The 16272-nt window shown below is 32.5% G+C and overlaps 1 protein-coding gene across 2 annotated transcripts in view; it reads right to left on the reverse strand.

Moving 5' to 3' along the window:
- Nucleotides 1-6592: 6592 nt before the first annotated feature.
- BCKDHB (branched chain keto acid dehydrogenase E1 subunit beta) overlaps nucleotides 6593-16272 on the reverse strand; it is a 274508-nt gene continuing 264828 nt past the window's right edge. For both annotated transcript variants that reach the window (XM_069066957.1, XM_069066955.1), the window contains exons 10-11: nucleotides 8060-8208; nucleotides 6593-7003 (exon numbers count right to left, since the gene is read on the reverse strand). In XM_069066957.1, coding sequence (XP_068923058.1) covers nucleotides 8068-8208 — 141 coding nt within the window. In that variant the 3' untranslated portion in view covers nucleotides 6593-7003; nucleotides 8060-8067. The remainder of the gene's footprint in view (nucleotides 7004-8059; nucleotides 8209-16272) is intronic.

A 16272-nucleotide genomic window follows, 5' to 3' on the forward strand; every position in this document is an offset into this window, starting at 1 on the left:
CCATGAGAATCATTTCAATACTTTGCAGATCTTTTAAAAAATATAATCAAACTCTCTTCTGAGTGGGTATCCGAAAGCTACACAAGTCAACTGCTTTGAGTATATAGCCCCAATGCATCAGTTTCAGAAAATACCATAATTGAGTTATCTCATGTATATATAAATTCATAGAGATAGAACAGAATTCATCAACTATCATCCTGAAATATGTGTTAACACAGACAACACATTCAAGTATATTTATTTGATAAACAACTATCAAAGTGATGAAGTAATCTCCCTCTATTCAATAAATTCCAATGGTTTTCCATTACCTCCCAGATGAAAGATAAAATCGTTTGTTTAGATGTTAAAGCCTTTGATAAGGCGACCACCTCTTACCTTTCTAGTCTTCTTAACACTCTCCTCCCTGCTCCTCCTCATACTACTACCCAATGATGTTCTCACAGTTCCTGGAAAGATGTATTGGAGACCATTGATTTTCCCAAAAGAAGCATGGTTAGGAAGTTGGGCAATAGAGGAATTGTGACTACACAATGGGTTCCATTATCATAAATAGTCAATAAGTAAGCTAAAACTAAATTGAATGAGCTGATTGATGGTCATACAAAGATTTTGAACTGATAAAAACTTAAAAAGTCATCTAGATCTGTGGCATCAAACTCAAATAGAAACAAGGACTACTTAACGATTCATAAGGATCCACATATTAACACATTAACATTATCTGTACTTTATTGTATTTTATTAATTTTGTTAAATATACCCAATTACTTCTTGTTAATCTTGCTGAAGATGTACTTGGGAGGGTTGGGGACTGCAATCAGGTCATGTGTTTTACACCTCTGATTGAGACCAACCTCAAAAGAGACTCAGGAAGAAAGAATAATTTACCTAGTGTCACACAGGGACAGGAAGGATCAGGATTTGGAACTTGGACTCAGACTTCAAATCCAACACTCTTTCCATTGCAACACCATTTATTGGACATTACCAGAAATGCCAACTACAAGACAGAGTGTAACTGAAAATTAGTCTATAAGAGATTAGAGAGGTGTATGAACTAATACTTCTCTCTTGCTATAGCAATAGATGCTATTTAGGAGCTCTTTTCTCAGGATAAGCAAGGGGAATGTTTACTTTTAAATCTTATATATCCATAATTTTTCTGTACATATAAGGTAGTTTTTAAAATTACCTTGAATTTAAAATTAATTTTCCTTTTATTAACTTGTCCTCTTGTAAGGGACTGAAACACCACACACACACACACACACACACATACACACACACACACACACACACACACACACACACACACACACCAAGGAAAATTGTACCATTAGACTAAGAAGACAGGCATTAAATATTTCAAAATGGTTCCAGGGCTTCTGTAGAAAGTATCACAAACAAACATTAACACAGACAGAACAGACAAACATAGAGTGCTGGGATACCATAAGTTTTCTCCTTCTCTACTACAAGAGCTCCCTTTTCACTTCTGTTCTCTGCAGTCTGGGCCTCTCCTTATATATGGTCATTAGCTCCTCCCCTTCCTATTGCAGAAGTTCACAAGTTCAAGGGTTCACAAGGTGTTAACTACTTCTGTGTTAATTAAATGGCTGAAACAAGGTGTTAAATACTTCTTTGGTTGCCATTGCATTGACCAAATTGATTCATGAATTTTCTTAATTTTATAACCAGCTTTAACTTTTAATAGTTCTATAGTCTCCATGTTATTTATTTCTTTTAATTTTCATGATTTCCTCTTCTATGCTTATTTGATATTTTAAAATTTTTCATTTTTAGCTCACTAATTATGTTTTTTCTATTTTGTTAATGTTTTCAGAGATATTTTTACTCAGAGATTTAGTGCAAAACAGAAATATTGGCATGCTGTCTCATTATCATACTTTTTCATGTATTTATTTTTCTATTATTTGCCCTTTAACCACTCTATTATTTAGAATATTATTTAGAATTTTACAATGAAGTTTCTACTTAAGACTGTTATGCTTTGGTTGTGTTCCCTATATTACTTTTTAATTGAATTTATGATCTATAAAAGATATGTTTTGTATTTCTGTTTTTATAATATTTATTTATAAACTTTCTATGACCTAGCATGATCTGTTTCTGTAAAGATGACACATGATGCTGATAACTGTGTGTGTATAGTTTTCATTAATAGGATTACATACATCTTTCCACTCTATTTTCAAACATTTCTTTTCAGTTATATACTTTTATCTGCTAAATTTCATTTAGCTATGAAAGGAGAATATAACATATTTTTTAAAATCAGTAACTTTTGCTTTATGAATACAATTTTAATGTAAACGTGCTTAATTTTTTCATGGTTCCTATGGCATAATGTTGCTTTGCTATTTATCAATTTTAACAAAATGAATTTCACTTTTTGCTTTCTCTAATAATATGATTGCAATGCTTGCTCTTTTGGATCCCTTTGATATTTAGTTAGATATATTGTTACAGTTTTTCATTTTCTTTGTCTATTTTCTTCAGTTTTTTTAAAAATGTCTTTTTGTTTTATTTTGGATTTTGTCATTCTTCCATTTTATAGAATATTCTGCCACCATTTTTAGAGTGAGGAACTCAATTTATCACTGAGAGGGAAGCAGGAATTGGCAAGGGTCTATACAGGTAAACTCTGAATTACAGTCCTATGAATTTGCTTGTACTCACAGCCATATGAGTTAGGGCTTGGGAGAAGGGTTAAATGGAAGTTTGAAGAAGGTGTTTTTTCCTGCTATTTAATGAGGGTTAAAAAAAAAAACCCAACAACTTTGAGAGGCATTTCTGTCTTCTTGTTTTGTGAATTTAACTTCAGTTACTCTATAGCTGGTGCAAAACCAAAAGATTTTGGATTTACTAAAGATTGTTGAAAACACCATCTCGTAGGTCACAGTCTCCCAGAAATCACCAGTTATAGCCCAACCATCATATCTGCTAAATATTTCAGTACTTTGGAAGGGAAATCATCAGAACCAAGTGACTTGAACTCAATAGCCAGCTAGATGTCATTAATATTTTGTCTTGATTAGCAACTCCCTCTTGACATTTTTGCTCTGCCGTGTAAGCCAGTATTATACTCCCTGGCAAAGAAAACAGAAGGAAAGAGTTAAGCAGCTTTCTCTTCTATTGTCAGTTATCATTTCCCCATATAGCCAGTCCAACCCTTTCTGTCATCATTAGCTTTTCAGGCAGCCTCAGTTCATTCTAGCATTCCTGAAACTATTGTAACAGGAATACATGCTTTGCATTCATCCTGTTACATACCCTTGCTTTCATTTTTTTGTCTTTTAAAGATTGTAAGTTGGTGAGGCCCCTTAGCTTCCATAAGCACCTATCTATCTCTTTTAGACAATTCCCCCCTTTCCTCATCAAAATTCCCTTTGTTTTTAGAATTTCATCCTAGAGAGCTTCTTATTTATTCCTCTTGCATTGACATCTCAGAAAATTTAGGTCTATGCAGACCTGCACAATTTGTAAACTTCTTTCTGCCTCAGAGAGGTCAGACTAGAGAGAGACTGACAATGGTTGATTGCCACAGGTCACATGACAGCTGCCCAAAATCCTTTGGTGGGTTGTGGGTCATATGTTGTGCAGGCCTGGTCTATGGGAACCTATCTTTATTCATGTTGAATAATTTCCAGCTTTCTTTTCCATCAATAAAATGGGATGGTCACTTCCTCCTTTTTATACTTTCTTTTCTCTCCCAGAAACCAGTTCTTCCTTGTTGGTGAAAAGCAGATTCAGAGTAAAATTTTCCTTGCTTGCTACACTATCTTTTTGAAGGATAAAATTATCATTAAGGCAAGTATTAGGTATTCTTCCTTTGATGAAAAGAGATCCAACAGATGCCTGTGTAATTGAAATTTCCTGTAACTGCTACATGGTGCTTGAGATTTTTTTTTTGAGTGGGTATTTTTATTATGTAATCTTAGATTAGAGAATTAGAGAAACATTGTTTCTCCCTTTGTTGATTTTTATCCAAATGTTTTCCATTGCTCCCCAGGTTTCCTCACATCAGCATGTGTTCTCAATAATATAATGCTACTCTGCCCCCATCTATAATCCCTTTATATTTCTTGTTTTCTTTGAATAAGGCATACAGAATCACAGTATAATATGGGTCTCATCCTCCAAGTCTCAGGGCTACCTACAAGGTCAAATTTGTTACCTTGCATTAGGATCTTTATTTTGCTTGTTAATTTATAGTTTATCCTTTTGTGTATAAATATTTGAGACTTTACTTGGAGCAACATGTTCTCTGGAAAGTACTTAGACTCAACTCGTTTTCTTTATATTACTTCTTTTTTTTTTTAAGCAATAGGGGTTAAGTAACTTGCTCAAGGTTACACTGCCAGTTATTTCTGGGTGTGGTGCTAAGTATCTGAGCCCGGATTTGATCCAGGTCATCCCGACACTGGAGCTGGTGCTCTTACTCACTGAGCCACCTGGCCGCCCCTTCTATATATTACTTCTTGCTGCTCTGGTGAACTACAATGGGAAAAGGAGTCCAGAAACAAAAAAAGATTTCTCTGTTAGCATCTTTGAGGTAGAGACTACGATTCACGTACAAGTTCATGTTGCCTAAGACAAGAATTGTGGATGAGGAAAAACACTTTCTCTAAAAAGAAAGGCTGTTACACTGCTATTCCAAATGGATTACCTCCAAAAAACAGTTAAAGACAGTTTGTCCATCCAAACCACCAAGTAATTTTGCCCTAGATAATCACTGAATCCAGTGAGAGTTTGTGGCAAATAAATTACCCCTGAGCAACTGCTGAACTAAATGATCACTCATAAAGACCCATGACCACCTTAACTGCTTAACATGATAGTGACAGGAACCTTTCCTTCGGAAATTGGTTATTAGGGTTTAGGGCTATTAAGTTATTGCTAAATATTTTCTTCCCCTATGAATCATATTAATTCTGTAAAACTTTAGCTAATGGGGATGCAATCATTAGGGGTTTCCTCAACTATAGTTTTTATGATTACATGTAAATGCATACTTGTACAGAGCTTGGCAGTACTCTCTCCAATATTAAAAAGAAAAATATACATCACTTAGATTTCAATTGCAAGTTAACTTTTCTGGTGTTATATTTTGTAGCTATAAAATAACAAACCCATTGATATTCAGGAGAAAGTTTTCATTTTTAATGTTTATATGGAAAGAAATAAACAATGGCCATGGTTCTCTCTGCTTTATAGATGAAGCTCTAACCTGTTCATTATGCATCCTAGGATAGTAGAGGAAATCTGCATAGTTTGAGAGTAGAGTGGTGTGAGTTGGCTACTTTGTGCAGTGATATAGTAAACAGAATGCTGAACTCGAAGTCATGAAGATCTGGGTTTGAATTTCACCTTAGCTACTTTCTTTTTTTTGTGATGCTAGTCAAGGCACTTAGTCTATTCCCTTAACTGTAAAAGGGAGTGATAAGAAACTACAGGGTCGTTGTAGGGATGAAATGATATATCTGTATTGTGCTCTATAAACCTTAAAGTGACAAAATAAAAGTGAGTTATTTGGAATTATTGGAATACACATACACATTCAGAGACAAGATTTTGGTGGAAAAGAAGCAAGCATGAGAAAATTCAACACTGGAAATTTTACTAATCTCAGTTCTACCTCTAATCAAAGCTAGATTTTATTTTTTAATTTTTGTACACTAATTTATCTATCTATTTATATTTATTTGTGCTTTTTGGAGGGGAGATGGAAGGGCAATTGGGGTTAAGTGACTTGCCCAAGGTCACACAGCTAGTAAATGTTAAGTGTCCTGAGGCCAAATTAGAACTCAGGTCCTCCTGACTCCAGGGCCAGTGCTCTATGCACTGTGCCACCTAGCCGCCCCCACACTAACTTTTAAACACACTAAGAAAAGGTTATGTGGTCACAAGATACCTAAGAATTGGAACAAATCCTCTAAGGTCTGTCAGGCTTATTCTGGTCACGTTTATCTGGAGATATATTGCATAGGTTTTTAGACTACTGATATATTTGAATTTGTTGAGTGTATTCAATTTATAATATTTTTTAAAGAGGCAATTTAACAGAGTTGCAATTTTAATCAGTATGATCTGGATTCAAATCCTTGCCTCTGACGTTTAATAGCTATGTATTCCTGAACTTAGCCTCTTTATACCTCAAGCTATTCCCAAAGATTCATGCACTAAGTTAAACATGGTTTGCAATCTACATCAGAAGACACAGGTTTCCCATGCTAAAGCTATCAAAGATCATTTCTCATTCCTGTAGTAATTTTTTTTTAAAAAAAGGAAAACAGGAGAGAGGTAGGTGACAGAAAGGTTTTCTTTACTAAGCTACTCATATTTGTGTGTATTTGTGCCTACAAGAGATGGACAAAGAGACAGATTGAGAGAAAGAAAGAGAAATAAAGACAGAGACAAAGGAAGATGAGACACTATTGTAGCATCTTATTAAGTAAGTAGAGAAGAGTTAGGCCAGATATTAAAAAAATCTTAAAGAAAGAAAACTACATTGGCCAAAAATAAATAACCCAGGATATAGCAGTCCAAAGTCAGAAGGCCCAAATTAATTTCCATTTCATTTTTATTGTGACTTAATCAATTCACAATTACAGATTTTACTAGAAACAACACGAGGAAAAAACCTGACAACATGAAAAAGCTTTATTGAATATAGTCCCACATCCCCTATTTACAGAGAAGTCATTTAAAGATGTAGCCAAGCAAGGTTATATAAACTTAATAGTGTTTATACCCATAGCATGTGGAAAATTTTATAAAGCCTATATTAAACTACTCACTACCTGAAATATTCTTTTTGTATTTGCTAATAGAGAGGATTCTGAGCTTTAGCTTCTTCGTGACCAATATCCAGGATAGATGGTTTCATATGAAGTCCATGTGAAGAAGAGACAAATTTGAGTAAATATCAAAGTCCATTAAAATACTTTTGCATCTAGTTGGATTCCTCTAGCCTCTGTAAAAGACAATAACAAATCATACAGATTAAGACCAAATGGGAATGATAATAATTATTATATACATACTTCTTAGTCCCACAATTGTCTTTTTATGCCCAATTTGATTTCTTGAGCAAAAAAGCTATTTTTCTTTTATTGTGCTTTTAGTATAAACAGTATTTAAACCTGTAAATATTTCATACATTTTGCTAAAATATAACTAAGTTCACATAAGATTTAAATAATTTTCTCATACTTATGAAAGAAATACATTCATATGAATATGAAAACATCCCAATGCTATATTGAAATACATTGATAAAGTATAAAGTAGCTCATTACTGCCTTTATACTTCTGTTTGGCACCCTAATACTTAACATCACAAGCCAAGGAGCTAGGGAAATGATTATGCCTTCCTGGTTCCTTTTCAAAGACCTATTTTAAGACAAGAATGTCTTATTCAGAATTGGTCATTCCTGGAACACCTGTCTAATACCATCATTACCCAAGCAGATCTTTTGTAGTTACTTAAGAACATTTCTCATCAGGGTCTACGGTCATTTGTTTGAAAGACTATGTGTAAACTACCAGCTAGGCTTAATGCATATCTTTAACCCTGTTTCAGAATGGAACTATTAGACCCAATGATTTTGTCCAGGAGGAGAGGAATTATATCATCCTCTTCCCTTCATGCACTGTTTCCTCATCTTCCAAGCAGTTCTTCCTGTAGGCTTAGGCAAACTTGCTTTTTGAACCCAAAAGTTGGAGGAACAAGCTCTGTGTTAGCATCAAGATTTAATTCTCACTTGCTTTTGAAAATCTGTGCTGTGTAGAATGTAATGCAAATTGTTTTTACAAGAAAACTTGTAATTACATTGTATATTTAACCTATTCTATTTTAATAACTGACAGAGAAAAAGAAGCCTATTAAATCTGGCCAAACAGCTTACAGCATGAAACCTCACTAATTTACAATGAATGTCATTTACTTATTTTAAAATAAAACTTCTCTTACAAAAATTTCATCATAATAACAAATGTTTGCTTTCTCAAAAACTGAAAATGCACTGACCTATTTGATTAATAATTGATCATTTTTCGAAGGGCATCATAACATTTCCATTTGTCTGGGATGTAAAATGTTTCAAAGATATGAGGAAATGGTGTATCATATCCACACACTCTTGAAATTGGTGCCTCAAGATTCAAGAAACATTCTTCCTGTAAACAAAATCTGAAGTTAATTTCAATAATTTATTTTTTTAAACTTAAAGATCATAAATCATAATTTTTAAAAGCGTGAATTTTGGCAAACCACTAAATAAGAAAAGCAATATAACTGACTTACTCCCTTTCAAAATGTCTTTGGTTAATTTAGAACAAAATTACAGCATTCTACAGTTAAATTTTTTAATTTTGACCCTGAATAATGTACATCCAGATCCAATTTTAGTATTTCTACCATAAACCAACTCTGCCAGAAATAATACTCAACATCTACACTAAATAGTACTTTCCACTTTCAAAGTGATTTCCAAGCATTACTCAATTCTTCTTAAATCTGACCGAAAGTCTACTTTTCAACAATATCTAAGCTAGATATTTTTCTTATAGTACTCTTAAATAAGTAGCAGGGGAAATAAAATAATCTGCATATGGTTACCAATTGTTCAAAATATAAAACAAGTACAGTGCTCCCAACTCCAGCATAGAGAGAAATGTTTTCGGAAATAAACTTTAAACAAATGAGAGATCTAGGTTTAAAGTAAAAATTGTTAAATCTTAAGAACGTTACCTTAAATATACAGATGAGTTTGTAAATTAAAACATAAGCAGAACAGTAATGCCAATTTGCTATAAGCTCTTAATAAAGAAAACTTTTTTTTCCACATACACAATATTTTTTCACAGTAATCTTCAGTAGCCATAGCCTATTTTCTCAATTTCTACCCTCTCTGCATATTCCTTTAAAATCCATAGGTCCATTAGGTATGGAATGGATATGAATGCAGAAATGAAATCACATATGTAGTACAGAATACTCAATAGGACTTCCTAAAACCTGATATAAAGGTAAAGAATTTCTTTTATTTCTTCCTGATTTTTGTTAATCCTAGAAATGATTATGATTTTTGTAGACATATTTTGTATCTTGTTACTGAAGGTATTAATCATTTCAACTAATTTCTTTGCTGATTCTCTTTTGTCTTATTGCTATTGCTGGCATTTCTAGAAATATATTAAATAATAGTAGGGAGAGCAGTTATTTTTGCTTTGCCTCTTTATATTCTTGGTTTTAGGTATGTGCATTTTACTATATTAAAGAATGGCTTTTTCTTGCTTTTAAGGTTTTTTTTTTTTTAACATGAATACATACTGTATGTACTCCTGGATTTTTTCTGCATCTATTAGAATAACCATAAGGTTTTTTAAAAAATTATTTTTATTTGGATAATTGTACAAATTGCCTTCCCGAAGTTGAGGCATCATTGATTCAATGGGATGAATTCAGTTTGATCACAGTAAAACATTTCTTGATATATTATAGTAGTCTTTATGTTGTGGAGATTTTAAAAGAACAGGAAAATAAGAGAAGTAAAATAACAAGTGTTGTTTGGAAAAGGGAAACACAGAGAGAACTAGGTCAGGCCTGAGAATCAGAAAGATGAAACAAGGAATACCAGGACCTGGCCTGTGAGATTAAGAGGCTCATCATGAAATGGAGAAAACTGACCGAAAGCTAGGAGTCAGGAAAACTAAGAGTGACTCTAGATCTGGGGTGGGGAACCTGTGGCCTCAAGGTGCAGCCTTTTGATTGAGTCCGAGTTTTACAGAACAAATCTTTTTATTAAGGTGATTGATTCTGTGAAGTTTGGATTCGGTCAAAGGGCCACACTTGAGGACCTAGAGGGTCACATATGGCCTTGTGACCACAGGCTCCCCATCCCCACTTTGATTGAGGATGGAAGAGAAAAAAAGGCAAGATCTGGAGAGATGAAAAGGCAAACAAAATGTCACTTAGTGGTGGTAAAGGTGGCTTTAGGTGAGAGGGGCTGAGAAAGGACAAATAAGATCATAAAGTAAAAGAAATTCCTTGACAACGCCCCTTTATATATTTGACACATCAACAGCCATCAGGTAGGAAATGGATCTGACAGAGGGCACAAGAGAGCCATCACACTTCAATTTGAGAGATACTGATAAAATAAATGCTTTCAAATTAGAACCCCAAATTGAAATATGGTCATCTCACTTATTTTTCCAAACACTATTTTCTCTTAAAAAATAAATAAATATTCTAGGCATAGATTCTTTTGAGCACAGATGGAGATAATTTTGCATCTCTATACTTTAAAATGAGAGAAAATAAGACAATCCATTATTTAGCTGTGAGTTACCTTGCAATGGGATCTCTGAGGAGAAAAGTTTAATGCGGGATTGAAAAAAAACAAATATTTTCTATATTCATAATTGCTTTCAGCTGATGTACTTCTTTTCCAATTTCTCTACAGTTTAAAAAAAGATAGCACATCCAGCTCGGAATTCTTGTATCATAAAAGCAATGTGGTATAATGAGAAACACACTATGAGCAAAAATGGGTATATACTGTTTACTGGAACATTTAATGAAATCATAAGTCTGAGTTTCCTCATCTATAGAAAGATGAAAATGATAGACTCAAAGTTGCAAAGTAATAACAGATACGTACATTTTAAATTTCTTTGAAAATATGAAGTGCTAAGTAAATGAGCATTGTTGTTATTGTTCAGACATTTCAGTAGTGACTGACTCTCCACTAGATTTTCTTGGCAAATATACTGGAATGGTTTGCCATTCCTTTTCCAGTTCCTTTAACAGAAGAACTGAGGCAAACAGGATTAAGTGACTTGCCCAAGGTCACACAGCTGACAAGTGTCTGAAGCCAGATTTGAACTCAGGAAGATGAATCTTCCTGATTCTAGGCCCATCTATCCATACTTCCAGCTAGCTGCCCTATATAATAATTATATTACTGTTAACACTATGTGAAATATCAGAACATTAACATGATTCTGAAAAACAATTCAGCTGCAGAGGAAAATCACAAATATATATTAGGTTACACAGTTCACAGAGACACTTCTTTTGAAGGAGACAATTATCTGGATGAAATGACCTGAAAAGATCTATGAAAACAGGATGCATGCTCTGTCATATGTCAATAGGCATCATTATCTTTATTAATATCAACAACTTACATTAATATAAAAATTCACAGTTTAAAATGGAGTTTCCTCATAATGCTTTTGTGAAGTATTCTCATTTAACAAATGAGGCTTCTGAGGTTCGCAGAAATAAAGTGGCATACCCAAGTGGTGAAAGCTGAACAATTAATTACATGACCAAAATCTTCTGATTCTGCAGCTCAATGTTCTGCTATACCAAATATTTAACTTTCATCAATTTTTTTGCATGTGGAATAAGAATACAAAGAAGATATTTTGCCTCTACATGTACTTAAATAAGTAAATACCATAATTAGAAGCACAAGAATTAAACTTTATACAGCGCTATTTACAAGGCACTAATAATCTTTGGTACATTTGTTAGGTTCCACACTTAAGTAGACACATTTTAGCTCCTACTGTGTAAGTTCAAAGCTTTCATTGCTATGGAATCGATTTCCAATCATGAGGTTATACATAAGTGTGACATGTTATTTCAGATTTGTCAAGAAAGTTTGCCAGTGGTCAAAATAGCCGGCAGATGAGGAAATAGATGTTGATGTCCTGAATCACACTTCTTCAACAAATGAGTCACAGAAACCTGTGAAGACACTACCCTAAATGGGGGGAAATCAATTTTGCTGCTGAATTAAATCTTCAATAATGTTTATTAAAAAGAAATCCTTCCTAATGGAAAAGGTATTCTATTTATTTTTTGTTATTGATACATTTTGTTTTTATATCATCTACATTTCACAATACATCCCACTCTTCCTCTCCTAAAGAGTCATCCCTTATAAAAATAAGGGGGAAAAAAAGTTCAGCAAAATTAACTGACTTACTGGGAGACTGATATTATATTCAATGCTTCACACCCACAGTCCTCCACCTCTACAATGATGCAGAAGCGGTGGCATCTCCTAGCTCTTCCCTGAGGTCATATTTGGTCATTATAATTTTGCATCATTCAGTTTCAATTGTTTTTATTGTTCTTTCCATTTAGATATTTTTAAACATGTATTACAGATATCACTAACATTATTCATGCTTTGAAACATTACTTTAAAATAAAATAATGTCTATAATACTTTAAAACAAAATTTCTACATCTGACCACCAAATTCTTTACAATATGTGGTCCTCCTTTCTTATCTCCCCCAACTCAACTGCAGATGCAAAATTTGTCTCCAACTAAAGAGTGCCACCAACAGACATAAAATATAAATCAGATATTCTAATAATAAATATTGCTGAAAGCATAGAATAAATAGAAACATGTATTGATTAAAGTAATTAAGACAAAATCAAGAATATTAAGGCTTTAATAATAACTGGCACAGCACAACACCTTAAAATCTTCTAGTGAAATTAGAATATTCTAGCTAAAACTTTCATATGAAATTATAATCTTAATGAAATTTAGCAATGATATTTAAGATAATTGAGTTTTTAACATTTGTCACTAAATAAAATTTCTGGGGTTTTTTCTCATATGAAAATTACTAGTAACTTGGCATTAGTATAATTTCACTCTCAAAAAATTCTTTCATATAGTTGAAAAAAATTTTTAAGTTATCATTAAAATTCAAAATTATTTTAAAAAACTTAAAATGGGAAACAGGCATATTTTTCAATGTTATAATTTCTGACCTAAATAGTCAGGGCAAGATGCAGTCTGGCTAACTTAGTTAGGTGACCAGTAGTGACAATTGTGTCTGAATATAAATGTGTCAAGAGAAAGCTCCTATTTTTTTCCAAGAATGATTTCTTATGGACATAAAATCAGAGCAAACCTAAGTCAAAATTTAAAATAAAAAGCTTACAACTTATAGTTTGGTAGAACTTTTTTTTTAAATGTGATAAGGATTACTGCACTTTTCCCTAATATTTCTAAGTCAGTTATTTAAAGCTGGAGGAAAACAAATGTAGAAAACACATACTAGATTCTATAATACCATTTGAAAGCACTTCATCACAAAATCGATTATAAATCATAAAGGTTCAAATCAGTCAAACAAAGCTAATTCATTTTGATATTTTATAATCATGAAGGATACAGGCTGTATTTCTGTATATAAACTTTATCATGCACTAGTATAGTTCTCCCTTAGAATCCCAGCAACTTAGTAACCAAATAAAAACATAAACATTTCCATTTGGAGATCTTGAATAGAGATTAATAGCTAAAAACAAACCAAAAAAAGGTCAATCCTCAATAAAAGTCGTTTTGCATACTACACACTATGTACTTAAAGCATTTAACTATTAAAGGAGTTTTCAGTTTAAAAAAAGTGTTGATTAAATTCTTTTGAGTTGTACTTAATACAATTTATTTTGACATTCAAAATTTACTTGTGATTAAAAAAAGGTTTTGTTAAAATAATTTGCATACACTAATGAAAAACAGCAAAAACTCCAGAGAAACTAAAGTTTCTAAAATTTTATATTTCAAAATGCTTCCTGATAGATGAAAAAATCAGTTTAAGTAAAGTTCTAAAATGAAATTGCTTAAAGAACAGATATGTATAGGTACACATACTTATACATACTATAAATAAAATAAAAAATTATATGGACAGAAATGACTCCTCAGCAATGGAGTCACTGAGATAGTCATTTCCTGAAAGGTAGGAGTTTATTTGTCCATTTTTTTTTTCTATTTTGCTTTGCTCAGCAGCAAGTAGCTTAAAATATTTCCATAAAGCTACTTTTAATAGTGCTATCAAGCATATGATTTCCATGCTTGTTTTTTTTATTTTTTTTTAATGTTTATACAGCATTATAACACCACCATATGGTACTGTGCTATCTAAACCAGTGTAACAGAGCTCACAAAGACCAAAGAAAGCAATGTTACTACCCTCAAGTGGTCTGTAACAACAGAAATATTCTCAGAGTCCTTTTAAATTTTTGCAATTCAAACTATGTTAAAAAAAAAACCTTTCACTAAGAATTTCATCTCACTTTTTAAACTTTGTCCATATTTCCATTTTTTCTTTCATATTAATTTTAAATTGATAGTGATCAGAATTTTTCCCCATTTAGCACCATCTCTCTGCTAAGTTTGAGAGGTTACCTTAAAAAAAGCAAAACCCTGCATTATTAAAATATCAAATTTAAAATACATCAAATTTTCATATGCAATAGTTTTTACTACTTTTATTTTAGTTTACATGATCACAATATGAAAATTAACTGCTATAAAGGCCATAGTAAGTTTCAATGCAGCAAATTTCTATTGTGCCTTTACAACATGCAAAGAAAGGCCTATGTTGGGTATTGAGAAGATTCAAAGATAAACAAGAAAGTCCCTCAGCTCAAGGCATATACAGCCTAGTAGTCAAAAAGTTTAAATCAACTGGTAATGCTCTAGCTAGAAAATTCCAAACATATATTTTACTTATTTTTTTCAATGAATTAATTGATTTTTTTTGTTTGAATTTAATTGATTGGCTAGATTCAACCACATAGCCTTAAGGTTCAGTTTGACTTTTATGAACAAATGATAGACCCACTGATTTGAATTTGAATTTAATTTGAATAAATAAATCTGTTTAAATTTGATCACAATGAAAGCTGAAATGAAGTATAGTTTTGCAACATTAGTAAAGATTGTTTAAAAAATAATTTACTTGAAATTCCAGTAATTAAATAATTAAAATAATCTGACATGGAATGGTTCAAAGTTTTATTTCCCATCATCAAGGAAAGACTATGTGAAAACCATCTTAATAGTAGAAACAAATTTGCAGGAGAAATAGCTAACTATTTGAGACATAAACAGTTTCCAAGTTCTTTGTCTTCAAAGAGATAGTTGTTACTAACACATCCATACATGTAAAGATTTTTCTGTTCATTAAAGCAGATCTGAAAGGACTTCTATTTGTAAATATTCATAATTATGTGTGCTTAAATATAATAAAGTATTATTAAAATTATTCTAATTCAGAAACAGATTTTTTCCCACAAATTAATTATTTGGTACTTACTAGGTACTAGATATATATTGTGTGAAGCAGTTGAAAATACAAAGAATGATAACATAGTCCTTGACTCTCAAGTTTACAAAGGAATAAGGAGGACAAAGCATATACATAAATAAGTAAAAAAAAAAGTTACAATATGCAGGCAAAAGAAAAGAGAAGGGAAAAACCTATAAGGAAATTTGAGAAATCAGGGCATTTTGAAATGGGGAAGGAACGATCAGGGAAAGTTTCATAAAGCACCTGACAGATGGTTTAAGGAGGAAAAGAAATATTTCAAATGCCAGAGAGAATATATGTCTGTGTTCAAATCATAAGGGATATCTGAGGTGAATGTACAGAGTTGGAAGAGTAACAGATGATTTGGGGGAACATCTTGTGGTGAAAGAAATAGTATGACATAAAATAGGAAAGGTGAACTTGAGTTATTATAGAATGCTTTCAATGTGACTTGGCTTAAATGGCTAAGTCCTTAAATACAGGTTTAGATACTGACAGGAAAGAAGGAAGGTTTTGAGGGTGAATAGGCTGATGAACTGAGATGTCAGTGTATTATAGAAAATTTAATATTGAGTTGTTAAAGAGATATACAAATTGAAGAATTAAGAATCAGCATCTATACTTTTCCAAAGTAGCATGGTACAATGGAAAGAGCACTGAATTGGAAGTTCAGAATCAGATTCTTAAGCTGGTTGTCACTAATTCCCTGAATAACGATAAGAAAGATATTTTATGACCTTAAATTTTCCTACTTTGTAAAATGAGCAGTAGGTGATTTTTAAGTTCCCTTCTAGCTTTATAACTCCGTGGAATTTATAGAGTTGTGAGAGATGAGGAGAGCAAGGAGGGAACACTTTTTGGGGAGGAGGGGCTACAAATATGGGCAAATATAAAATTGCTGTTTGGCAGTACATTCAGTATTTGCTGTCACAATGCAGGGGATTTTAGTAGGCAATTTAGATATAATTACAAAGCCAAATTCCAAAGTGTACTTCCAAAGGAGAGACTAGGGAATGGGAAATAGGATCCAGACAATTTTGTAGTTAGAGGTAAAGGATATATTTTATTAATGTATGTTTAAGGGACTATAATAATA

This window comes from Petaurus breviceps, unplaced genomic scaffold, assembly GCF_028583685.1.
Source record: "Petaurus breviceps papuanus isolate PSGF00001 unplaced genomic scaffold, PetGlider_PUasm1.0 90734, whole genome shotgun sequence".
NCBI lineage: Eukaryota > Metazoa > Chordata > Mammalia > Diprotodontia > Petauridae > Petaurus > Petaurus breviceps.